The sequence below is a fragment of the Thermobia domestica genome, chromosome 3 (assembly GCF_964235325.1).
Source record: "Thermobia domestica chromosome 3, izTheDome1.hap1.1, whole genome shotgun sequence".
Taxonomy (NCBI): Eukaryota; Metazoa; Arthropoda; class Insecta; order Zygentoma; family Lepismatidae; genus Thermobia; species Thermobia domestica.
Genome location: NC_137456.1, coordinates 129080019 through 129106256, shown reverse-complemented (window position 1 = coordinate 129106256; position 26238 = coordinate 129080019). Strand labels below are relative to the sequence as shown.

Here is a 26238-nt window from a genome sequence, read left to right as displayed (position 1 = left end):
GTCACAAAAAAATATCCACCGATGAAGGGTGCTCTAGTGCTAAACATCAAGCAAACACACCTTCATACATTTTGCGACACGCCAGCGACTCGAATATTGACTTCCATCAAACCGAATTTTTTGGTTGGCAAACTACAAATGGAAAATTGGTGCCCACTTAGGAAAATGAACCACTCAGGAATCTATGCCTAAAAATTGACCAGAGTTAGTCCTGTACATATAAACATGTGTGCTGCACAAACAAATGCAAGTGTGTGTGGGCTTTAGTAGCTGTACAGCATGAAAGCCTGTAGCTGTAATGGGAAAGATTCATCTAATGCGGATCAAGAGACTAAAGAAATATGTAATTTTGCAAATATTTTGCACAGATTTGATATAATAATATAGAATAATATTATAGTTCTGCTTGTTTCCAGTAATTAGTAAGTATTTAATCAAGTTCGATATAATCTCATAAATTACATACAAATATAGTTATTGAGGTTTCTACAAAAACATTTTTAAAGTGACCATTGAGAGAATATAGGCCCATTCGTGATTTTAGAAATACCCTTTAGGTGTACAACGATGTTATCAATAACCTTGCATATCACCTGTAAGTTGTGTTTGCCCATCTCACTTAAGACATTTTTACGTATGTTCTTACATTATTTATATATTCTGCTTTTTCATTATGGTAAGATAAATATTTTAGTTAAAGAAATAAGGAATTATTTTCAATGATCGGTGGAAATGTCGCACACAAATAGTTGAAAAATCGGAAATATCCTGAATATCAACTGTAAATGGATTTTAATACTATAAAAGACATCTTTACTTATCTCAAAATTTTGTGATCCTTAACGCGCGGTCGTAATCAATTGACCAGAGATCTAGAAATGATCATGACCGTGCAGGAGAGCTCAGGGGAGAAGGATGAGAATTGTTCTTAAAAGCTGATTCTTTTCCAGTATTTAACTCGGAAACAAAACCTTCATTGATTGGTGTGAACTGAAATTCAGTGATGCCATTCGGAGCGTCGGCATTCGAATCAAAGCGCACTTGCCTTCAAACTTACCTCGCTCTAAAGCTATTTCTGGAAGTAAACCTAACAATATTGGTACCGTTGGAAAGATAATTTAATACTCTACAAATTTAGTTAGGGATGTTCTTTCCATATCTCAATTCGCTGTGGTAATAGAGAGCAAAAAAAGAAAATATTAAGGTCAAAATATGCCAGTATTTAATATTTGTTAAATTTTCCAAAAAAACATTGGGTTTATCCAAAGCATGAATAGACAAAATCGTAAAGCACACCTTACAGATAAAACGGGAAAAAGTAATTCATTAATATCTTCATTCGTTTTGGAGATATGGCCTCTTATTAGAAACGCTCATTTTCTAGCTTTAGTAGAGGGGGAGGGGTGAACGGGGGAAACTTCCGCTCGTATCAAGTGACCGGCTGTTTAGAAATGATCAGGATTTAGGACCATCGGTTGCTTTTATTCTCTCGGGTTGATCCAACTCCTTATTTTGAAGACTTTTCCAGATTCTGCCTCCCGACTACCATGCATCTAACTAGGTGGATCTTTGCAAAAGAAACCATGCTTCTGGAGTAAGCTAATTTCGGGTGTAGCTATTTCAAATCCAGCCGAACCAAAATGAATAATCGTTAAGTTTCATCATTCATGTCTTCCAGTTCTTCACTTTACGATCCCGTGCTTTAGCTGCTAAATCATTAACACATACTGTGAACAAGACGATGGAACTTGTATCCCCAAGCCAGCGAGTGATAGAGATCACGAATACGTGGTATGCAAAGGATGTGGTGGGTATTAAATAATTTTCTGCCACTCACCGGGTGTATGATCGGAGTGCTCATGACAATTATAATGCAGATTGGTGACCAGTGTCAGTTCATGCACAACCTAGATCTCGAACCCCTCAAATTTATCGCAGCTTTTAGCCGACAACAACGGATGACACACAGTGGTATACTATAACACAGGCCCCATGTCTCAAATTTGCTTTTGCATTAAATCTTGAGAATCTCATATAAATCGATAGATCGATAACCACAAAACTTACTGTTAGCGCTGACATGATATTTCCCTCTTCTTGATGTTAGTCGTATCTTTTCTGTGCGTTGTGGACCGGAAGTCATGCAGATTATTCCATTTGAAATTCATCACAAGAATTCAAGTGAGAGTTACATATTCAGTGGTTTCACTGTACTGAGTGGTTATCTAGCATGTGTTCTATGCGTGTGATCGTGGGTTTCATCCGTGGTGAAAGTACGTGTAGCTGAAATTTTAAATTGTAAGTAAACATCACATTTAGCTACAATGCTGAGAAGAAAAGTTGAACTCTGTAATTACATAATAAACCATGTTCCACTTAGACCTATGCTGTTCAACAGCTGTGACATACATTGTGGCGTAGTGCCTTCTATATTCAAAATGCGACACGGTGTATAGATAATATCAAGTTTGTACATTTTAGGTCGAGTGTTTCCTCCTCTACACTCCAGTAGAGTAGTTCTGTGATTATTATAATATCGTTATTGGATCAATAACCTAGCCACGTGAAGATTTTTTTTTTTTCTCACAATATCGGACATATTTCACTCCCATTAATCCAATAAAGAACATGGTTCTTATTTTTATTTTATTTTTTTCAGTTATGAATCTGGATTACTAGTGTTTTCTCTACAATACTGTCACCTTTTGATTTAATTAAAAACATCAAATTTTAGCTTTAAATTTAGCGAATAACTCGATATTTTACTACAAATATATATATTTTTTGTACGTATACAAAATTTCTGGTATAAGTGTACGTAGTGTACTTGCATATGTTTGCTTTAAAAACGAGCTAGTGTAATAACTTAGTAGCAGGTAAGTATTCAAAAATTGATATGTTTATTTCTCTTTTTTTAAAATTATATTTTAAGATTTTTCTTTTTAAGTGTCTTGGCACACAAAAAGGTTAAACAGACCAGATACTCAAAGAAGTTCTACTAGATTTTAAATGTACACTTCAATGAAAGTATAATGACAGAAATCCGTAATATTGATCCTTTCTCATCCTTCATACCGATGGGAGCTCAACTTTCATGTTAACAGCAGTGGAAGTGTCACTATTCATCTCAAGTCACTCCTAGAACTGGACACTGATATCGGTCATTTTCGATTATTTTTAAATGCCATTCCTTCGTACCACCAGTCCCCATGGCGAAAATTGTCAGTGTAATATCATAATATCCTTGACAGACCTAGAATTGATAATCATGCCAACTATAGTTTTAATTGCTTCAGTAGTTATTGCATAATAAGATAACGCACAAACTCTCATTCGCTTGTCATACACTAGCCAGCTATAATATTATGACCACTTTCCTAATATATGATACCCAGCTTTGGCACGCAGGAGAGCAGTAATATGGTTTGGCATGAAAGCAATGATGCTTTGGTGGGTTGTTGGAGGCATGGTGCACCACATCTGCACACACGTCACTTAATTCTTGTAAATTCCTAGGAGGGGGGGGGGGGCGATGTACTTTGATCGTACATTTGATGACATCTCTAAGGTGTTTAGTGGGGTTAAGGTAGGGTGAGTTAAGGTGATTGCAATACTTGAAATTCACCTCTATGTTCTTCGAACCTCTGCAGCACAACGTTGGCCTTGTAACAAGAAGCGTTGTTCTGCAGAAAGATATCCTTCCAGCTGGAAGTGTGGCCTGTATAAGTAGTTGTACATTAACACGAATGACTTGCTGTTAGCTAGGAGGTTTAATGGTATTGGCCACATGCACTACATAGATGACCATATGAAAGTTCCTCAAATAATAATGGAGCCACAATTGACCTGTCCTATTTTACACGTCTCGAAGAGCTGTTTCCATGGAAGACGACGGATCTGACCCGGCCATCGTTGTGATGCAGTATCATGATTCACCGGAGTATGCAACGTTGTGCTGTTGCTCGGCGGTGCAGTGACGATGGACCATGCCCATTCCAATCATAATCGACGATGTTGTGCGGTTACCATTGGTATACCTATGGGATGTCGGCTGCGGAGGCTCATCTAACAGTGTACAGTAAGCTGTGTACTTACACACACTCGTGCTTTGTCTAATATTCATTCATACTTTTAGCAGCTCTTGAGATTGTTCCCAGAAATCAGTAAAAACAGTGCGTGGAAAAGAAATTGTATTTTCCTTCTTCCAAATGGTTGTACCACAGTTTTAAAACTGATTATTGCCTTTATCATGTCTTGCACAGAAAACACAGTGACTGAGTTTCCTGAAGGCATCAGTAAACTTATTCAAGATGTTAAAAATGTCCTCTAAATAACAAGAGACAAGATTTATGTGAAATCGTTTAAATTTTGTTAAATTTAGAATTAATGACGAACAAACTTACTTCGTCACGAAGCTTAAACAACTGTATCAGACCTTACCCCGATATAGCCAGCTAATTTCTGTGTGTGTATACGCGCCTGATCATTTCCCATTTTATTCAAATAGCAAAAAATAATAGACTTAAGTGAACGGTCCAGAATTGACAATTTTTATTGTCTTATAAAAGACAGTTTTCATTTAGTAGGGCATACATATGTAGCTAACTAGCTACCTCTATGGCCTATGAAACCTGGAGGTTCAATGCCGTGTTCAGAAAAGTTCTCCATTGACTTTTGTCCTTAGCCAGCTGGATCAAGTTTCTACTTTGTATTCCTATTTCTGCGAGGCCCAACTTAATATTGTCCTCCCATCTGCGCGTAGATCTTCCTAAGAAAGTTTTCCGATTGGATTTCCAGTCAAAACTTTGAAAGCGTTCCAACTTACTTCCATTCTCGCTACATGACCTGCCCACCTAAGGCTCCTAGACTTGACCCTAACAATGTTTGGTAAACCGAATAGCTAGGCTAGTTTATTAGTCAAAATGAATAAATAAAACATGTACTGCTTGCGTATTCATAGCTTAAGTCTTCATCCCGGCGAAATTAAAATACCGCTAATTTTACAGTAATTATGTGATATCTTCAAATAATTAAAAGATAATCGAAATGTGGAACAAGAGCTCCGTAGACAATATTATTTTACATAAGAAACCGTTATCACGACTCACTTATCTGCTTTCGATTTCGAGCCATTTTGAAAATCTGCATTTATTTTCGCGTTTCTAAACAGCTGAAAACGGAAAGCCACTAGGTGACTTGTGATAACGGTACCTCACGCAAAATAATATTGTCTAGGGCGCTCTTGTTCCATATTTCAATCATCTTTTATCTATTTGAAGGTATCACATAATTACTGTAAAATTAGCGGTATTTTAATTTCGCCGGGATGAAGACTCTTAAGCTTTTGATGATATGTATTTTGCACACATCTTTCAGACTTGGTATTTTTGCTATTCGTTGTTTTATCTTTTTTGTATTATATTCTCAATTAGTTGAAACCTAAGTAGTGTACATTATAAATATCCCAGGGTGAGCAACATAAGATACTTTAATAAAAGAGTCCTGAAAACCCCGTAAAATCTTTCGCGGCCCTCCGTGGTTCCGGGGACCACAAATTGGGAAGTAGTCCTAAATTGTTCGAGAGCCGTATAACACTATTTGGGATTCCTGTGTTTGACTTATTTTCATTGATGCTCATCTTACTGTAACTATAGGGGCCACAACCTTCAGGCTACGAGAGGAAATGCTATCATATTACCATCCTTTCCTTTTTACTACAAGAAAGAGTGTAGGGCTATGCAATATTTCAATATATCGATCGGTATAGGAAAAAGGTTCACTGATCGATATTTTCAGTACCTCAATATTGCCAAATATTAAGATATTTCGATGTTCCATTTGCATGTTCGTTGTTGAATTACGTGCTACACAAGAACAAGTAGTTCAGTTTCTCGGTGATTCAGTAGTTGAACAGCCAATGGGGACACTCGGTCGGAAAGATGTGAAAACCTTTTTCGGGCCAGCCATCCTGAGAGGTTTTTCCTCATTCACACCAAGAATGTGCCGGGATTCTGCCTAACATAAAGATTCCTAGGCTGCTTGCTTCCTTCCCCACTTCCTTGGATGGTGTGATCGCCAAGGGATGTCATTCTTCATACGTGATGAGTTTGAGAGGCCATAGCTGCACAATGTCCAGAAATATAATTACTAATCCTCATCACTTTTGTTAGCTTGCTGGATTCTTGTTACCTTCGAGTAGTAATAGAAGGGAAAAGTATGGTACTCGTGAAAAAAAGTTGAGATTTCAACTGGTCAGTATGTTTCATGGCCTCTACAAACCGAAAAGGTGACTTGAATGTTTATCTGTTGTATTGGTCGACTGATTGATATTTTCAAATATCAAAAAATTTTACTGATTGATTAATTTTCTGTATTTTGTCGATATGGATTTTTTATGTCCTTATCTGGATATCGTAGAGCCCTAGGAACGCATACAGTGTCACTATGTGGAAATCCGACAGAGCTCTTTTGCTTATCTAATAGAAAATAAAATGGAATAAAGAGCAAAACACGACACTTATTTAAATTTCAATTAGCGCATAAATGTTAGAAAAGAAGTGTGGACACGTTGAAGGTTACTATATAAAAGGTGCTGTGCGTTAGTACAAGATAGTATAATAAAACGATGTAAGAAAAGTGAATAGTAGAATTTGAGGAGGAGAGTATGAAATAGTTCAGTTTTCATGAGGATTTGAGTATTATTACAAAAGAAACGATTCATTTCCCTTTTCTTTGTTTAAAAAAAATCGTCATACTGTTTCAGTTTACCTAACCTTGTATACTTTCATTTTATTTGTATGTCTTGTGCAAGCAGCCATTATTGAAGTCACTGGAATTTTAATTACTCCCATTTATCGTTGGAACTTTGCCAAGCAAGTACACATCATCTACTATGTTAATCCAATACAGCGCTGTGTGACAGGATTTTTTCCCCCTTCTGTTAAGTGATCTTGCTTTCTTTGACTTTTTTTTCTTTCTTTTCAAAACTGTATAACTGTTACAGAAAATGAAGTCAGTGTTACGAAACGCAGATTTGTAAAGGAAAAGCAGTTTCTTAAATTGCATTAGTAAATAAAGGAGGAAAAGTAAGTAGACTTGTATATGATCGGTATTCAGCCTTTTATAACCGCCTTAGTTGATTCTTTTTGTCAGTCACATATATAATTAATAGGAATATCCTATTCAAGTGACATGATTAGTGAAAGTGGTATGAAATGCATAAAATGATGGCTGAGGATAGGAAATAACGACTGCAACAACAAGGCTTTGCCTATGGAATGAATGAAATGAATAAATATAAATAATACAGAAGTAATACGAAACTTACCTCCTCATTATTTTATTTTTGTTATATATATATAAAGAAAGTAGAACTAGGCAGTATACAATTTTGAAATAAAAGTATCGAATTCCTTCGAAGTAATACTAATAAAACCAAAATTAAAGATATTGTGTTTCGGGGAATGGTGATGGGATGTCCAAATTATGAAATCGACTACGTCAGCTGAATACTACTTAGCAGGAAGAGAATTTCATCAATATTATTTAGTTAAAGCGTATTTCGTAAGTAACAAATATTCCGGTATGAAATTGTACATTACAGTACAGTATTGTACATTAGTATACGCAGTATTTTGAAACATCCAAATAGGTTATCTGAGATAAACTATATTAAGATATGTTTTGTATGATATCCAACATTACAGACTTCATTGTGGAAGGAATGAATCAGACATGGATTTATTTTAAAATATTAGTATCTTAATGATATAAAAAGAAAATTGGTATTGTCTGGATCTCGTTATTACTTGCATGCAAGTCATTCAGTTTATATACTAGAGTAATAACGTTTTAAGCTACGTTTGTGATCAGTTTCGTTTCTCCTCAAGGAATGTACAGTCATGTTAAAATGTATCACTATTGTTTAGAGCTCTCTCCTTACATTTATAGAAGAAGATATCCGCCGTGTAAGTTATTTTTGAAGATTTGAAAAACTTAATGAAATGATTTTTTAAATATGTAATTATGTATCTGTTATCAGGCTTTGGGTGGTGGTCATTTTATTAGTATGACTATATCCGTTCATAATATTACTGAATACTGGTCATTCAAGCCTTTGGAAAATTTTCTAGCATCAGATTACATATCTGATGAAGGCAATGATATATTATTGCAACTATATCACAGATTGGTTTTGGTAAATTTTACTTTTATTAAAATTAGTGATACTCTTTCTTCGAAACTAGCTTTTCTTTTAGATAGTTGTGTGTTTCCAGGTAGGAGAGTTCTAAAATAGAGAAAACTGAAGAATTGGCTGTGGCTGTTTTTCAAAGCAGTATCTCAGTGTGCAAGTAAATCAGTGATTCACGGAGAACCTTACCATTGGAACCAACATGCTACTATATTGCTTTAATATTTTCTGCCGTCATTATTGGGGATTAAATGTCAACTTAGTTGTAAAAGTAATTGCTTCTTTCTGTACTTGTAGACATTCATAATGGCATTCTGGCATACACATTAATAAGAAAGCACTTGCTTTCAAATTATATTCTCATATTCCGTTAAACAAGTGTATATGCAGTTTTAGATAGACATAGATGTGACGCTGCTTTCGTTAGTTGGGGTAATTTTCTCTCTTGTATAATTTTTATTTTCTGCAGACGACGATGTAATAGGTTTCCTCTTGGTTTGTCAAGCATATGTAAGTTGGCTTTTTAAAGAAATCACGTGCGGATATACCCATATAAAAGTAGGTAAGCAAGGACTTCATTGCTTTGTAGCCACCTCTTCTTTTTTAATTACACTGAGTGGAGTAGTGAATGTGATAGCGTAAGCCATTCATATTCGACAGGATGCAGATTTGAAATAATAAGTACCGAGTCTTGGTGGTGGATAATTTTTAAAGCAGCAGGCCCTTTGTCTCTCTCTCGCTGTAGCTCTCCAATCAGGCTCGGGACACATTTGATGACTTACAGATAAGCAGATTAGTTTATATGTCCCAGTGTCAATAAAACTAAATCCATAATAATAATTCACTTTCCCTAGTATTAAAATGAATTTTGAAATATAGTATCTATCTCGAGCTAGAATTCTATATAATTTTGATTAAATAATATCCTGAGGGAGGTAGGGGTTCAAAATTTATGCCAAAAACGGAGTGTTATGAATTTATATTATACTTTCATTAAAATGCATATTCTGAGGAGCGAAATTCAAATATTTTCCATAAACCCGTTCTTCCCGTGCGAAGAACGGGCATTTCAGCTGGTATACATTAAATGAAAATTCTTTAGAGCTATAAGAATTCTCGCCGACCAGATAGTGTGTTTATACAATGACCACATTGCCTCCTAATATCGTTATGCTTGGCTTTGCACACAGGCAGTCATTGAAGTTTAAAATGTTGTAATACCGTAAACTGGGTATACTTTGGCCCAAAAGGAAAAATAAAAAAGATTTGATTTTTTCGTACATTATTATTATTTTTTCTGCCAGTAAGAAAAGTTGTGAATCGATGTATTACAACATTGAGAACACATGAATATTGGTCCTAGTGATTTATTTCCAGAACGTAGGAAGCAAAATTCTAGCAACTGTTAGAAAGTGAACATTTATTATCTTTCAAGTTCCACAAATTTTGTTCATTGCATTAAAGTGACACATCTTCAATGCACAAGTAAGTAACATATAAAAACATGTTCATTAGCGAATATTAGTAAGCTAACGCCTTAAATGTTCGTTCAATTACGCACAAATTATTAAGCGTTTAATTGTGTAGGGTAACATTGGTCAAATTTTGGGTCAACATTGGCCCATACTTTCTAAGTGTTAGAAATGGCCCAATATTAAAGATGAAATGGTGTGCAAGTGGTACAGTGTAATAAGGATGGTTTATACCCCCCCCCCCACTAGCTTCTAAACGAGGACATTATACAGTGCCTGGATTGCAAGAATTTTCATCTAAAACAGCACTATGGTACCGGTAAAGTACTCTACCGCAATGAAGAATATAGTGTTTTTTTAATGTTAAGTATTCATCCACTTAAAGAGATTTTCATTGAACGATATTTTTGTTTGCCTCTAAATTGAGCAAAGTGATTTCACACCTATGTTTGTAATACAGGCATCTTAAGTTACATATTCACAAATTTGTAGAGTTCTTTTATAGATGTTTCGTATTCACCCAAGTAGAATACAAATATCTTCATTGAACGATATTTCTCGTTCGATTGAAATTGAGTAAAAACATTGATAATTTCACCAATGTGTTTATAATATCCTGTTCTTCTCTTCTGTTTCTGAAATACAGTGTTATAATAATACTTTTCGTGTATTAGTTAGTCATTTTCACAAGTGGCCTGAAGTTACCCCAACCATGAAAAATCTAGCATGGCTTAAAAAAAATTGGAACTATAATCATCATTCTTGGTCACGCTGATTATTTAGTGCTTTTAAAAGAAAGCCAAAGGATTGCATTTTAACAAGGAGAAATGTTATTAAATTATCCCTTGATCTTAGGAGATATTAGAATGGGAATTTTGAATATTAAAAAATGGGCCAAAGTATACCAAGTTTACGGAACCGAACTGCCCCATGATTGTGGCTTATCTAAAGTCAATTGAGTTCCTACCAAATTCAAGTTCTTACTACATACCAAATAAAATGTACGTGTATTAGTCATCCATAAATTCTTTTTAAACAATTAACTTATGATGGAGTTTATTTTTCTATACGTAATTCAGACCCTGGAAGCCACTGTTAGTATTTGCTTTCTTTTGCACCAGCTGCGTTCCGTAGTAATTATGGTTAACTTATACCCGTCAGAACAAAAGTCTCAGTCTGCCTATGGGCTCATTGAATCCTTACCTAAATAATAGTTTTCTACATTGGTTTGTGACTACATCCAACTCCCGATTTTTTTACAACTGCTTTAAGCTGCTGTAAATTAAAAAAATGTATATTCTCTTTTTGTTTAAACAGAGGAAAAGTTATTATTTTGAACAAAATTTTAAGTTCATTCGTATGTGCGGAAAGTTACATAGCCACACACACAAATTAAAAGTTCTATGCAGCGTACTGCAGGGTATATAATCGATGTATTTTGGTACACAAAATCCAAATTTCGAAATCCCAAGACGATCGACCGTTTTTTGAGAAACCAGGGAATTTTAGTACGTAAGACATCATATACGTTTTTCGCCAGTAAAACAAAATTGACACGGGTCAGTCGTCCTGGGGTTTCGAAATTTGTATTCTGTGTACCAAAATACATCGATCCATATCCTGGGATACGCTGCACAGAACTTGTATTTTTTGTGTGTGATTGTGTTATTGAGCAGGATACATTCTAAATTAAATTTGTTGGAACACATTAGTGAAATGATCTAGAAAATATTGATACACCTGTACAGAAGCAAGAAAACATTGCCAGTAGCTGCTTGGCATCGGTACTTGAAGTAACAAGTTATCTTAAAGATTATTTTGTGCAAGTTCTGTTACAGAATTTAATACGGCTTAGTTGTTCACATGGTGAAGAATTATGAATGAAATCTGTTCTGTTGTGAGAATTTTAGAACTCAAAGATGGAACCGAACTGTTTAACGATTTTAATACAGTTCCTATTGGTCAGGAAAGCCAGGGAAAATGGTGCAGGTCAGGAAAACTCCGGGAGAAAGACTGGAAATCAGGGAAATTTTATAAAATATGCAGGGTGGCCCCAAAGTAGGTATACAGTCCTACAAAGTATGACAGTGTATTAAGATAATTTATTTGCTTTTGTTTGTTCCAAGCTTAAGGTATGAGTGGAGAGAGATTAAAAACAAATAATAAAGAAACTGTAAGTCACTGCTTGTATGGATAACAATAAGTAAATTATATAAAATGGCATGAACTGGTCAGCACGGGACTGTATACCTACTTTTGGGCCGCCCGGTATTTTTTCTAACATTAAGTTCAGCCTAGCTAACCATTAACGTCACAGAATAGAACGTTGCTCAGATTTTTGTGGGTGGTAAGTGGAATATGCGTATGAGCAATTGATCATTATTTGTCTTATGTAAATATTCACCGATATTTATTCCTTATTTATATGTCAACGTCAATCCGACACCTGTCATGGAAATCAGGGAACTTCCTGCCAAAGGTCAAGGAAATAGATTTCTCCAGATCAGTAGGAACCCTGTAATACAAGAGAAAGCTTCGCGTTGGATTTGAGATTCATATAATTTATCGTAAACTTTTTAACATGGAAGTATGTAGACTTCGAGGGAGAATTATCCTATTAGGATGGTCCAGATCTTCGCAGTCCGAAAAAATGATTTCAAATCACTTAAATATAGCAGCTGATAAAATTACTTGAACTGTATATATGTACTAGTATAGTACTAATGATCATCGGAGCGAAGAGTGTGCATTCTACCGGAAGTTAATGCATATGAATGAATTGATGTTCCATATCAGGACTAGACTGGTACCGTGAGTAGCATAAATACTTGTCGCGTCTGATACTTGCATTGTTTGTCGTTAATTTAGTAAACCTATGATATTGCATACTTGTATATCCAGAATATTATATTGTGAACTTTTCATATATATAATATGAAAAGGATCTTGTTTGTGATCTTATGGTAAAACTGAACAGTTTGAGATTAATTTTTGGGTATAGTTATCATCTATCTCGAACTAGTCTTTATCATGTTATTTAAATTAAAATGCGTATTCTAAGAGGGAAGCGAGAGTCAAAATTTATTCGAAAAGAAAGGCAAGAGGGGATTTTCTATTGTCTATTAAAAGCTGTGTTGGCTGTTGTTTGTGATCTCATCGTGGGGTAACGGTTGAAAAGTTTGAAATTAATTTTGAAACATAGCATTTACCCTGAGCTGGGTTTTTATCATATTACTTCGAAATAAGAGCGTACTCTAAGCGGTTAGAGAGGTGAGGTTCAAAATTTGTTTTTTTAAAAATACAGATCTCATGAACCCGCCAAGATAGGAAGATTAAACTCTGTATATAAACTCCTCATGAACACTAAGGGGCACGTGTTCCACAGTTTTGAAATTTTCCGTTTTAAGAGGTAAATTTTTCATAGTTTGGTTCGTCATAGTGAAATCGGTGTTTGTTCTTTGTAATTGCATCGCGCGAAAAGGTTGTTTGAATTGAATTTTGGAACATAGTTAGTACCTCCAGCTGGGATTTCATGTCCTTTTTATTAGAGATCGTAATTTAAGGGGCTCAAACATTTTCTATAAACCTATTTTCCTCGTGCAGAAAACGAGCATTTCAGCTAATATATATTAAATGTAAAAACGTTTGATAGTTAACTTATTCTGCATCACTGGACCAAACTAGACTTCTCGGTACATGAGTGGATCATAATCTAACTTAGGTTATTATCGTATTGCTTTCCCGAAGAGCAGATTCTAAAGGACTAGAGGGAGTGCAAAACTTTATGCCAAAATATGTTTTTTCACGTAGCCCGTCACAGTTTAAGTGACAGCCCCAATACTGTTTGACTAAATTCATCTCCCATCGGCATGGTGGTGGGGAAAGGGGACGACATGTAAAAATAATTGAAAACGACCGATATTGGTGTCCAATCCATAGTTTTCGAGGTCGCTGAGATGAATAATGTTATGCCAGATGCTGTTTTCTTAAGTCCCAACTTCACCCTGGCATGTTGAGAAGTGACCTGAATTTTTATCATTACACTTTCATCGAAATGCATAACCCAAGGGTGAAATCTTTCAAGTACTTTCCATAAACCTGTTCTCTCAATGAGAAGAACCGACATTCAGCTAGTTTATGATGTGAGAATAGTGGGAACGTCCATGCATCGCAAACTTCGTAACAGTATACATTCGCGAACTGTGACTACCCTATGCTGGTGATAATAAGTCATAACGGAAGGTGGTGTAGGGCAATTCATATGTATAAAATACTAGAGTTCAGAGATATCTCCAATTTTCAGAGAGGTTACGTTTGGAAACGAGTGGTTGGTTAGTTGTAGTAAGTGTATCCAGAACTGCGGTGTATCGAGATCAGCAATGTCCAAGGTGGTGACGGTATACAGAACTCTTTGCAAACAAACGGACACCAAGTCAAAATGAAAGAGATCACCGAACATTGAAGAGGGTTGTCACACGCAGAATTCAATCATCATCTGAAACTACCTGTTTCTACAATCATAGTCCGGCGTAGTTGCGTAACTTCATCCATGATCGGATTGCAATTTCAGAATCTCTCTCGTCACCGTTGCCAATGCAGTAGCGCGAAAAAGATTGTGGAGAACATAAACATCGACTACTGATGTTTGGAAGAGAGCGGTATGGTTCAATGAGTAGTCGTTTAGTTTTCGGTAACAAGCCTGGTTTAAGTGTGGCAAATAAACTATGTTCAACACTACCCCTGACCCGCTTAATCCGCCGATTTTAATAATATTAAATGACTAGTGTTTTAGAACAGCGAGTCCGTCGCAATTTTCTCCCCCATCATCGCTTACGCAGTTGTGTTGTACTGCCTGGAGAATGGCTTATTATTCGTCGGGAGACAATGCACGAGTTATGCCTCAATTTCTTAACAAATATAGTTAGTGGTCGAAGTGAGACGGTATGCGGTGGTGTGCCATGCCGCCTGTTTTTTTCAGTAACTAAGACATACCGTCTCTGGTTTTCCAGTGATCAAGACATACTGTCACTGGAAAGTGGACACTGATATACCTTTAATAAATTTGTTTTTATATGCAGTAATTGACGAATAGCTTTGCACGTCAAAGATTTTATTTCTTACGTAGAAATAATTTCTAAGTTGCCAACACGGACATTTTTGTTATCTTTTTCTATGTTTTGTTTTTAAAATGAGATGTCTACAAAGAAGTTAACCCCTTCTGCTATGCAAGAACCCGTGTTGATTGTGCTAGTTGCAGCTGAGAGAAATTAGCCATGGGTCCAATCCAAACAGAAGGAGTGTATCGAGGCGACTCGTTTATCGAGTGTATCGAGAAATGCAAGCTTCTAGGCAACAGTCTCTCATTGTATTTCAACATTAAGGTAGTTGGCATGTCTAGTCAAAATCGTAATAAAACATACCGCCTCTGCTTTTCTTCCGTTTCGAACAGTGAACAGTCTAAAAGTAGTCCAACATCGTATTGATGTTATAAGTTTTATTTAGTTCAGGTGTTCTTATAATTTTGGTAACTGCATGCCTACATGAAAACACCGAGTAATGGTCTGGATGCAGCTTTTGATAGTAGATGCCCCTCATATAGCTGCGGTGCTGAAAACGGGCGGTAATATCTTTTAGCTTTTTACTGTAATCAGTCTTTCTTGATTTGATTCAGTTAATAAGAAAATATGCAATTTTATAAAACGGTTAGACAAGCGATAGTAGTGTTTGGTAGCCCAGATAATAATACCCCAGATATTAGACTAATGATGAAATTGTTTCATTTAAACATGATTCGAACCAAGCCAGATTGAATTTCAGTATTACATGTTATTTTAACTACTCTGGCAAGCAATTTTGTTGATAAACAAGTGTGGCTGGGAAATGTAAAATATACCATAAACTTACTAGTATTTCAGGTAACGTTCCTGTTCTTAGTTCAGTTCGAATAATCAGGATAGAATTGATAAGATAATCAAATGTGATTGGTGTTGTAGTATAGATAAAACTGAAAATAAATACAGTGACTACTAAATGAAATATTAGTCTATTAATATACTTGTTTAAGTGGAAGTTAAACTGCTTGCAATTCTTATGCTACTTCTAAAAGATTTTCTCATTAAGTCTTTGTTCTGTCTAGACTGGAGACTGAATGTAATATCATATCAAACTCCCATCTACTTGTGTTTCTAAGTTTATACAACCATTGTTGCTTTTTCACGTTGTAGTGTGTGCATTTTTTTACATCATCCAACAGTATCATTGCCATTTTCCTCTCTGGACATGCCAGTAGAGCTAACACTTTTATACTGAACTGCTGGAAGGTGAATAATAAAAAAAAAAAATCGTTTGCAAGATGGCCGTCGTTAGGGGTCGCTGCAACTCCAAACGCATGGTTCATCGCGGTGGGTTCAAGGTCGGTTGAATCACGTGGCTGGAGACCTTGATATCGGGCTTTCACACCGTCACCCGTTTCTCCGGTACAACTGTGTAGGGAAACGTTATCATCTGGTGACCTGCACACATTTCGCATTACGGAAAGGGCGAATCAGTAATAGAAAGGAAACTTAAATACCTGTTTGTTTTTTGACAATTGAAATAACTATGAATTATATAATTACTATTTTACCACCCATAACTCTAAAGAATAGTAGGGTTTAGTCTGAAGAAGCACTTCTTACAGGCACGTCATTTACGATAGAAATTGTCGAAGTAATTAAACATTATTTTGACAATCACTACGCACTATGCGTAATATTCGTAGTTCATAGTCAACAATCTTAATAGTTGTTGCAGTAAACTATCAATACTTCGAACGATGGAGAAAGCATGTCATAAGCAATATGTTTGACACAACAACTAGCTTCTTCAGGAAGAAATAGACCCAGGAAATTGCTTTGTAGTGTAATAAATATTTATCATAAACCAATATGAGAACTTTCAACTGCACCACAATTCATTTGATAGACGGTATCCACCAGCGGCATCGGTAATGGGTGACGATGAATGTTTACTCTTCACCTATAAGGTAGAGTAATGCTCCATCTTTTTTTTTTTTTTTTTTTCCTTAGAAGAATAAATAAGTATTGTAAAATAAAGTATAAACTGACAATATTCTTCAGAAAGAAATGTGTAGTTAATTTTTATCCCCTCGGTTTGAAAACGTGGTTCCAGCGTGTTTGGTACGGGACCGAAGAGCTATCACATCTTTGGTAGCGCATTGAGTAGTATTACTTGATACTCTAGGTTCTGTCTTTATAGCCTGATTTCTAAATGGAATCGACAAACAGATACAGTTGAGAATTAGGTGTGAACAATAATATCAATGAGTCCATGCTGCGAAATTTGCCAAAGCTAAAAATAATAGACATGTATCTTATACAGGTATATGATCTGTCTGTCCAATGCGACCGGAATAAAGCATCCAATGCGATACATAATTAAATCGAAAAAGCGGAAAGTGTTTAAGTATATGCCACATCATGTGGAAATGTAAAAGAACTAAGTAGAAATTTGGGTCATTGTAGTTGTGATCTTCATGTTTCTATACTATTGTGATGCGTGAGTTAGATATATTAATAAACAATTTTATTTAATAAAACTGTTTTATAACGAAGGACATTACAATGGTGGTTGTTGCATTGATAGTATTCAAAATCTCAGTTTATTGAATAGAACTTTCAGTTAACTTGGATTACTTGATTAATGATTTATCTATGTATTTTCCAGACAAAACATGTAAATACGCAGGTGGACGCGGAGAATTTTGTGTGTCTGTGGGTAGGATGTAAAGTATATGCAAGAACTTCATGTTCCCGTTCATGGTTGGAAAGACATGTATTAGGTCATGGTGGAAACAAACCATTTCGCTGCATCGTTGATGGGTGTGGCCAAAGATTTAGTTCTCAGGTAATAGTCAATAGCTGTAAATTCAACAGTATATTTTATTTTATTTTTAAATTATAATTTTGTTCTTAATGTTGCCTACAGTTATTTTCGTTATTGATTGCGTTTTCATCTTTAGTATAATGTGATGTAAGCAAGCATAGAGGTTAAAAATTCGAAGTACAATTAAAATGCATGATGTAACATCATTGTTAATGATTTTAAAACTTGTGTTTTCGTTCATGATATACTACACCATAAGTGTCTTAGTTATAAGTAGAGCTAGAGTTTTTAGGGATAGCATCTTTTCTATTTTTTTTTTTTTTCCCTACGAAAACAGTTTCCCGCAGTTTTTGCAGCTACCCCTTAAGGTTGGTTTAAAGGGACAAGTTTTGCCGATAGATGTCACTACATTCCTCATATCTCTCTCATGTATTTTTTACCTTTCACGAAAATTCACAATTTCTCTTACAAATTTCACACTACAGACTTCAAATTTTTAGAGAAGGAACGTCATAACTTACCAAAGGCAACAATCCGTGCTGATTTTTTATTTAGAATTTTCTTCATTGTTGAAATGGTTTAATTGTTGAAATTGGATATCCAAATCTTTAACAATATACTGTTTCAACAATGAAGAAAGTTCTAAATAAAAAATCGGCACGGATTGTTGCCTTCGATATGTTATGAACTTCCTTCGCTAAAAATTTGAAATATGTAGTTTGAAATTTGTAAGAGAAATTGTGAATTTTCGTGAAAGGTAAAAAATTACATGAGAGAGATACGAAGACTGTAGTGACATCTATCGGCAAAACTTGTCCCTTTAAACCAACCTTAATGTAACTGAAAACAACTTAAAACTAGGTACCTTTTTCTCTCTGTAATACGTATTGAATACATTACATATCTATATTAGGAAGGAAAACATTAAGTACTTGTACTTAACAACATTAAGCATCTCTTTTAAGTTGTTAAATGTAAACCTATTTCTGTTTTGAAATGGCAACTCTAGATTGCAAATTCGGCATTCGGATTCGTCTGAAGACTAACTTCAAAGTTTTATTTAGCTAAACCATTTAACTATTGCTTAGGTACCCCACTGTTCTTTTGTAAGCGCTGTTCTAAGTTTTTAATGGTAGGAGTTACATACGTATTGGAAACCATAGATACAAAACAGTTCCATCTTCAAAACTTGCATCTTCTGTCACGATGACCAGAGCCTTGACCAGATTTTAGAAAGTAGTAGCAAAAGAGTAAGAAAGGGGATGTAAAGAATTCGGGGCCGTAATAAAGAATAAAAGGTGAGAAAGAAAGAGAGAAAAGTGTTGGAAAATTGTTCCCAGTTGGAAGCAACATTCGAGATATCGGGTATTTTCGAGTAGCTCATATTTGCTCTAAAGTGCGCACCGTAAAGCCTTAACCCTAACCATTGGTAATACTGGTATCAAGACAAGTCATTTGCCGCAAAGTGGGGTGGTGCTATGCACCGCAGTCCTCATCTGAATTGTATCACTTTCATATTTGTGAAATCGCAGTATTGAATAAATACTAAAAAACATATTGTGTATTACTAACAGTTTCATTTAATTTACCAGTCGAACAATAGTTCCAGTACTGTTTTGTGAACATATACAAATTAAGAGAGAATAGTTGAAATATACGAAGGATCTTCGTTATGGTGGAGTAAGAATGAGCACATCTAATATGGATTATGAGCTTCAGTTTAACACTTACCATTGTACAATCAGCGGCAAAAAACCTGCAACATGAGCATATAAGTTTATTGTGAAATGACGAAGTCTTTACTCCAAAATGAGTGTGCACGGGAGGAGGCCGAGGTTTATCCTGGCGTGATTCGTTCCACTTAGACGTTATGTTAATTCCCTGTGCTGTTAGGCGTAGTTTCACAATAAACTTACATCCTCATGTTGCAGGTTTTTTGCCGCGAATTGTACAATCCGCGGCAAAAAACCTGCAACATGAGCATATAAGTTTATTGAGAAATGAAGAAGTCTTTTGCTCCAAAATAAGTGTGCACGGGAGGAGGCCGAGGTTTATCCTGGCGTGATTCGTTCCACTTAGACGTTATGTTCATTCCCTGTGCTGTTAGGCGCAGTTTCACAATAAACTTACATCCTCATGTTGCAGGTTTTTTGCCGCGGATTGTACCAATATGTCTCTGATTTATGAAGTTTTAGGGGAAAAAATGGCACAATAGTTTACCGTAGACGGCAGACACGTTAATGCAGATGTGTTGATGGAAGCATCATGGAACAAATTAAAATTATAATAAAGTTATAGAGTTTATTATATTAATAATCGATTTCCTTATGGAGTTCTCGAGTAATAAATTTTCAGCTTCATCGTGAAGCTCTCATGAAACTTCCATCGGTATATCTGTATTAACATATGTCATTTACAGTGAACTGTTCTGCCATTTTTCCGCAAAGGAAACTACTAGTTCTGTACCCAAGATATATAATGAAATGTTTATGGCCCATGTTAAATTGAGAAGTTCTTAAATGCATACTGGCTGTTCCCACTCTTGCTTTCTCTTAAGGTGATAAGACAAGTCTCTAGTTTTAAATTCTTATCCTTTCGTCTTATGGACCTTCCTTTTAACGGATATCGGAAATGACAAAACCGAGAGCAGCAAATTCAGTTTCAAAGTTCTGATTTTTAAACTAAAAATGTTGGTTTTCCTATATTATTACTATGTACAGATTTTTCACATTCAGATTGAGTGATGTGCTTAATTTAAAAGAAAGGAAAAAAAAGTACTGAAATATTCCTCTTTCTTTCGTAATGTAATTATGGATACTAGTCACAGTGGACTTAGTGTCGAAACTTACGGACAATGAGCAACATCAGACTCCGGGCAAGGTTTCCCTTCTTTTATCTGTTAAAACAAGGGATGAGTGTACACTCTTCAAGTGGGTACGAAGGTTTTTAAATCTAGAAAAGTGTTTTCGCTGTGTTAGCTGTGGAAGCTCTAACTGAAACTAATAGTAGTACATCAGCTATACTTCCTTCTGTCACAGTACTGTATAGGTAGGTAATATTTACTGCTGTGCTTGCCACTTAGCTATCAGTACCAAATAAATTTATCTCGCAATATATATATATATATATATATATAAGATTAACACCTAAGGTGATATTTTTTTAATATTTCAATGGTGTATCCAATAATATATTTTTAAAGTTGTAACCATGAATGTTTCTTTTACTTCCATTATCCTTTAATAATTCCAGAATGCCTTGGAGAGACACGTGAATAGTCACTTCAATCAAAATGTTGGAGCTGGAACAAGCTCAGGAACTAAACGCAATTTAGATGCAACACCAAATAAAATGTTCCGAAGAAATGGGAAAAAGCTGCGCTATAGGCGAAGACCTTGGTCAGGTAAGATTTTAACTACGAGCTTATTTTGAGAGAGGCGAGAAATCCAAGAAATTTGTTATAAGTTTGAAATAGTGTAGTTTGTTTGGATTTAGTTTTTTCGTGATTTAATTTAACATATTCTGTTCTTCCTCATTTGTTTCTTTTTTAGGCTTTTTCTTCCAGTAGCATTTAGTCCATTCTGAAAGAAAATCAAATGAAAGTTCATTCAATTTCTTTTTTTTTTCTTTCTTTTCTATTATGGTCAGGATACTTCGATTTTCGTTTGAATCTTTTAATACGTCTGTCTGTTACTTCTGTAGTGTTCAGGATAACGTGTTGCATTTTTCTGTAACACCATATCTCGAGTACCTAAATTTTAATTTTCTGCTTATCAAAGTGTCCATGTTTGTAATTCATACAAAGCACCATTTCCTACAAACTCCTATGTTATTATCGATGAAACTTCTTCAATGCCTGATTTGCTTCCTTTGAAGCTAATTTTCTTTCCATTCAATTCGTATCTTTCGAATAAATAACAAGCACTACATGACACAAAAGCAGGAAACTTCCTTTCTTTGGTAAATAATCTATTTACATACAGTATTACAGTAACAGTAGTGAAAGTTCATATCACTGTCTCGTGTGTTTCTCTGTTTACTTGTTCTTTTTCCTATAACTGCTCTTCGGTTTCTGTTACGTTCTTCAGGTACATAGTCGATTCTCAAAATAAGTTAGTACTCTTAACAGAAAGTTCTAACTAGCCTGTATTGTTGAAAGCTATTTCTCAAAATCTGTTGACACTTCCTTTAGTTTTACGGCCGTTTTTGTTTCTTTGCCACAAGTACTTTCTCATTTTGACCTTCAATAAAGCCTCTCTGACGTCTTTTTATAATGTACGTTCATGTAAGCCTTCTATATATTTCCTTTATTCGTATTTCGTTAAGTCTCTTCTCCTTCGTCAAGTGTAGTATTTCCTCTATTATCAGGACTTGAAGTCATTTACTAGTGTTAACGATTCCATTATGCTTTTGGTTGGAGTAATTATCTCTTTCTTGTTTCATTCTGTTTATACACTGTGTTGTGAATGAAAGTGAAACTATTCCTTCTGGATATAGCTTTTCTTCTTTTATACTATTTTCACATTGGTATCTCTTGCAAATGGGTTCGTTTTTTTTTATTTCCATTGAACAATGGTACGTTTTAAAAGTTTAACTAACAGTTCTTGTATTTTTTATTTTGTTCATTATGTATTTTGTGTATATGTGTGTATATTTGAATATAGGGTTTCCGCTGACATGGAAATCCTGGAAGAGTGAAGGAATTTTTATTTTACCCATTATTTGATAGGGAATATTTTATAAAATAAATTTGGTGAAGGGTTAAATCTCAGACTATAATTGTTTCTGACTGTACATGCATAGTTTTGGATGAACACCCAGGTGGGGAGAATTACAGTAGCTTTTGTACATTATGTATAAGCGAAGAAATTTGTAAATCGTTATTTGGAAATCCTGGAAAAGTCAAAATTCGTGCTTGCCAAATAAGTGGGAATCCTGGAGTAGCTTGATATTCGTCTGTGTAGTAATTAACACTTAGCTGTGTTTTTGTAGTTTTTTTAATGTAGGCGTATTAGGAACTGTGCAGATTTTTCAAGGTAGTCTTGTAGTTCTATATAGTAGCATGGCATGATTATCTTTGATGGCATAATCCTGAATGATCCCTCGTAATAATTAGGTTAGCCCACATAATCATAATCGTGGGACATAACATGTTTGTACATACTCTTATTAGCTATCATTTCTAGCGCTGTGGATATCAGGCCTTCCGTAAAAGATTCCTCGTGTCTGAGGGTCTTGAAAACATCATTTTATCATGACCTTGATACTTTCCACTGCCGCTTAATAATGTTGCATACTGAATTTACTTCTTCAATGTTTCAGCGCGAATGTTTGACTACTTTGATACTGGAATCATGGAGGGACTCCAGCACCGATTAGTTACTTTGACTGAGAAACAGGCTCAGGGTGATGTTTCCACTGCAGGAGGAAATACGGTGGCATTCCATAGTAAGGTTGGTATAACATCAAATTTAAATCAGAACTAAGAATATTTTGTAAGAATGGGGATTGAATGATCAATCTACATAGATGGAGCTGCAGTTATGACGTGAGTTGAAACTTGTGTAAATGTAAATGTGTGAACTTTGCTAGTAGCGTTCCAAATAATACATACCAAACGCGAAGTACTTAGTAGAACAGACTCTTAAGCTTCTGATACAAGATACTTAAGTTCTGACAGTCTTAAAGTTCTGAGATCATGGAAAACAATAACTTGATTATAAATCAATTCTATTGAATTGTAGTACCAATAGGTAATTTTATAGTATTATGAAACTCTGTAATACAGTCATATCATAATCCTTCCGAGGTTTCCGGATTCATTATATTTAAAAAAAAGATTGGTACAAAAAAAAAATCATTCTTAAATGCATAAGCTACTAGCTTTTGTTTTATAAAATGTAAGAGATGATCGATATGTTCTCCCTTGCAGAGGCGGTTCACCAGACACCAGTCATTTATGTAATCTAGTTCCTCCAATACGTTTTGTAACATCTGTTTGACTATGATTCAACAACCGATAGTTTGTCGAGTCTTTGATATGTCAGGTTGTACAGGAGGTTTGTTTTACATATGTCTAATTTAACCTTAGAGAAGAAGAGAGGGGTTTGCATTAAGTCATCTCTGCGAAAATACAAGAGCACCCAGAAAGTTCTATGGGGCCCGTAGTGCTATTAGATGACCTTCACTAACACAGTGTACCTATAGTATTAACCATTGTTGTAGCATGCCCAGGTAGTTCGCACTAGTAACTATGGGCTTGGAAAAAAATTACGACAAGAAATGACAAGTCATATTCACCCTGGATGTGTTTTATCGTTCCATAGAAATTTCCGTTACTTCATTACTGAAAACTAACTTCATCTTAAACTGCTCTTGAAGCAGTACCGAAACTGGAAACAGACTGCAACGAACATTATGATGGCCAGAGCTCGAACATCTGCACCAGGACTTTTGTCCTATTAGCTTGTGCCTGCTGGAGCACATGAGGTGCAAGTTTTCTGGAATGTTCGGTTAATTGTTGAAAGCTAAATTATTTGCTAAAATGAAGAACAATTATGGTCACATATGAGAAAAGAATTAGAAGAAAATAAACTTTTTCCAAAGAGTGGATGTGCATTGGGTACTGGTCAATTCTTCGTCATTATGGGTGATAGTAGTGAGATTTCGAACAGAATACGTCGCAAACAGGGTGAAAACTTCTGTCGCAGTTTCCTACGAATGACTCGACTGGCCTGTTCGTTTAACAGTCTAAAGCAGGGATGCAAATAAGCACTTGCCCGAGGCGAGTGGTTCATCGGTGCGGGCGATTATTTAATATCATACCGAAGGTAAATAAATGATTCCTATTGTGTAATGTGGGCTAGTATTTTTTTTCTTGGGCTAGTAAAATTTTGTTGCTTACTTGCATCCCTGATCTAAAGGCAACCAGTCTGGGAGAATATTCGTGTTCCACTTACACGTATAAATTGTTTTGTTTGTTGTAGGTGGTTCTTATTTTTATTTTGAACAGAAATTTAGTTTTATTATCTTTGTGAAGTGATCGTGGCAAATCCAAGCATACAAAAACTCCTTCTATTCACGTGTAATATATACTATAATGGAGACACCACTACTGCAAGCGGGGGAAAAGATGCAGGTACTGCGCTTTTTTCCCACCAAAACACTTAAAATGCAATTGCGGGAAGGGCAAGGGGGAAGTGAAAGAAAGAGAAATGTAACAGGTTAATGTTTCTTCATAGGGTATGCTGGTTGTTGTAGCCACAGTTAAACAAAAACGCGAGTGGAAACAATCAGAAATAGGATTCCAAAAGAGCGTTATACATGTATGTATGCATTACGAGTCTTTAAAAACCCGGAAGAAACACTAGTGAAACGCGTTAAGCATTTTGTAGGAATGTAAATGAGTATACAGTGCAACGGTGATTTAACAAATTTAAAAATGGCCTTGAATCCTCCAGGATGAACTACTATTGGATGTCTACAAGTCACAGATTGGACATTCATGATGGCAATTCAAGCTGACAATTGCCGGACTGAGGCATTAGAAGAAACATTTTATTGCAGTCCTCACATGAAATGACACCGATTCAGAAAGCGACACGAGTAAATGCATATATTCCTCTCTTCTGGGGAATTACCAGTTTGTAGACTTTGTATACGTTGGAAACTGAGTTCTATATGTACTCTCCACGGTACCTTCGTTGATTGGTATCTTATGAACTCTCTCGTTAACAACTAACATCGATATAAGATTGTGCTTTGTTTTTAGAGAACTGCACGAAATGTGCATCATGAACAGTCATTAGACCAGATGATTGATGTAACTGTGTACTCAGTAATTGGAATGTATGCCTGAGAAATTGAAAACCGTGGAGCCTGTTTATGGATCGCAGGGGTGTTCGGAAACCAATGGAATTTTCCATATTCCCGCCTTTCCATCTGTTCCGTGTGTTAGACAAACCTCTCCGGGAACAACAGTTCCAAATACAGAGGGTGACCACACGTAGGGCAATTTTGTTCACGGTCCACTGAGTTCTACCATCTGGTCTACGCGAGCATTGGAGATTGGTTATTGCTAATGATGGAGACTATTTCTGATTTCAGGTACGTCTTACTTCATGCTACAGTCTCTTTCTTCGTAGTTCAAAACTCGACTTGTTTTTTCGGTACCTAATAGTTGTAGATGCAACTGTTTATCTTATCTTCCTAGCAATTTTATTTCGGTATAATGTGTCTCGGATTTCAACTGCTAAGTGAAATCTGTAGAGGAGAAAAACAGTATTTAATTCATAAAATAAATAAATAAATAAAAACTTCAGCAAGTTCCGTATTGTTGAGAAGTTCGTAAGTTGACACACCATACGCTATGAAGAAACACTGCTCAATAGTGTGGAACTCCTTGAAAACATTAACTACTTCCGATTACATTAAACTTATTTTATTATTATTATTATTATTATTTATGAGGAAGTGAAACACGAAGTTCTAATATATTTAAATTTCGAAAGTAGTTTGAAAATTAATCCCAGACAGTAAAATTCGAAGAACACGCAAATCTATCACCACAGGATATGATAGTCTCCTTTAAGTTATATGGCGTAGCTACAGAACGTATATTTTTATTTGTATTTTATTTATTTAATTTTTTAAAAGCAGAAGATGATAAGTCTTGTGTGCAGTGTATATAGT

At 35.4% G+C, this 26238-nt stretch overlaps 1 protein-coding gene across 2 annotated transcripts in view; it reads left to right on the top strand.

The window, feature by feature from the left end:
- Nucleotides 1–26238, top strand: part of jing (AE binding protein 2 jing) — a 179137-nt gene that overhangs the window by 139042 nt on the left and 13857 nt on the right. For both annotated transcript variants that reach the window (XM_081751685.1, XM_081751686.1), the window contains exons 3-5: nt 17389–17568; nt 20800–20950; nt 22870–23000. In XM_081751685.1, coding sequence (XP_081607811.1) covers nt 17389–17568; nt 20800–20950; nt 22870–23000 — 462 coding nt within the window. The remainder of the gene's footprint in view (nt 1–17388; nt 17569–20799; nt 20951–22869; nt 23001–26238) is intronic.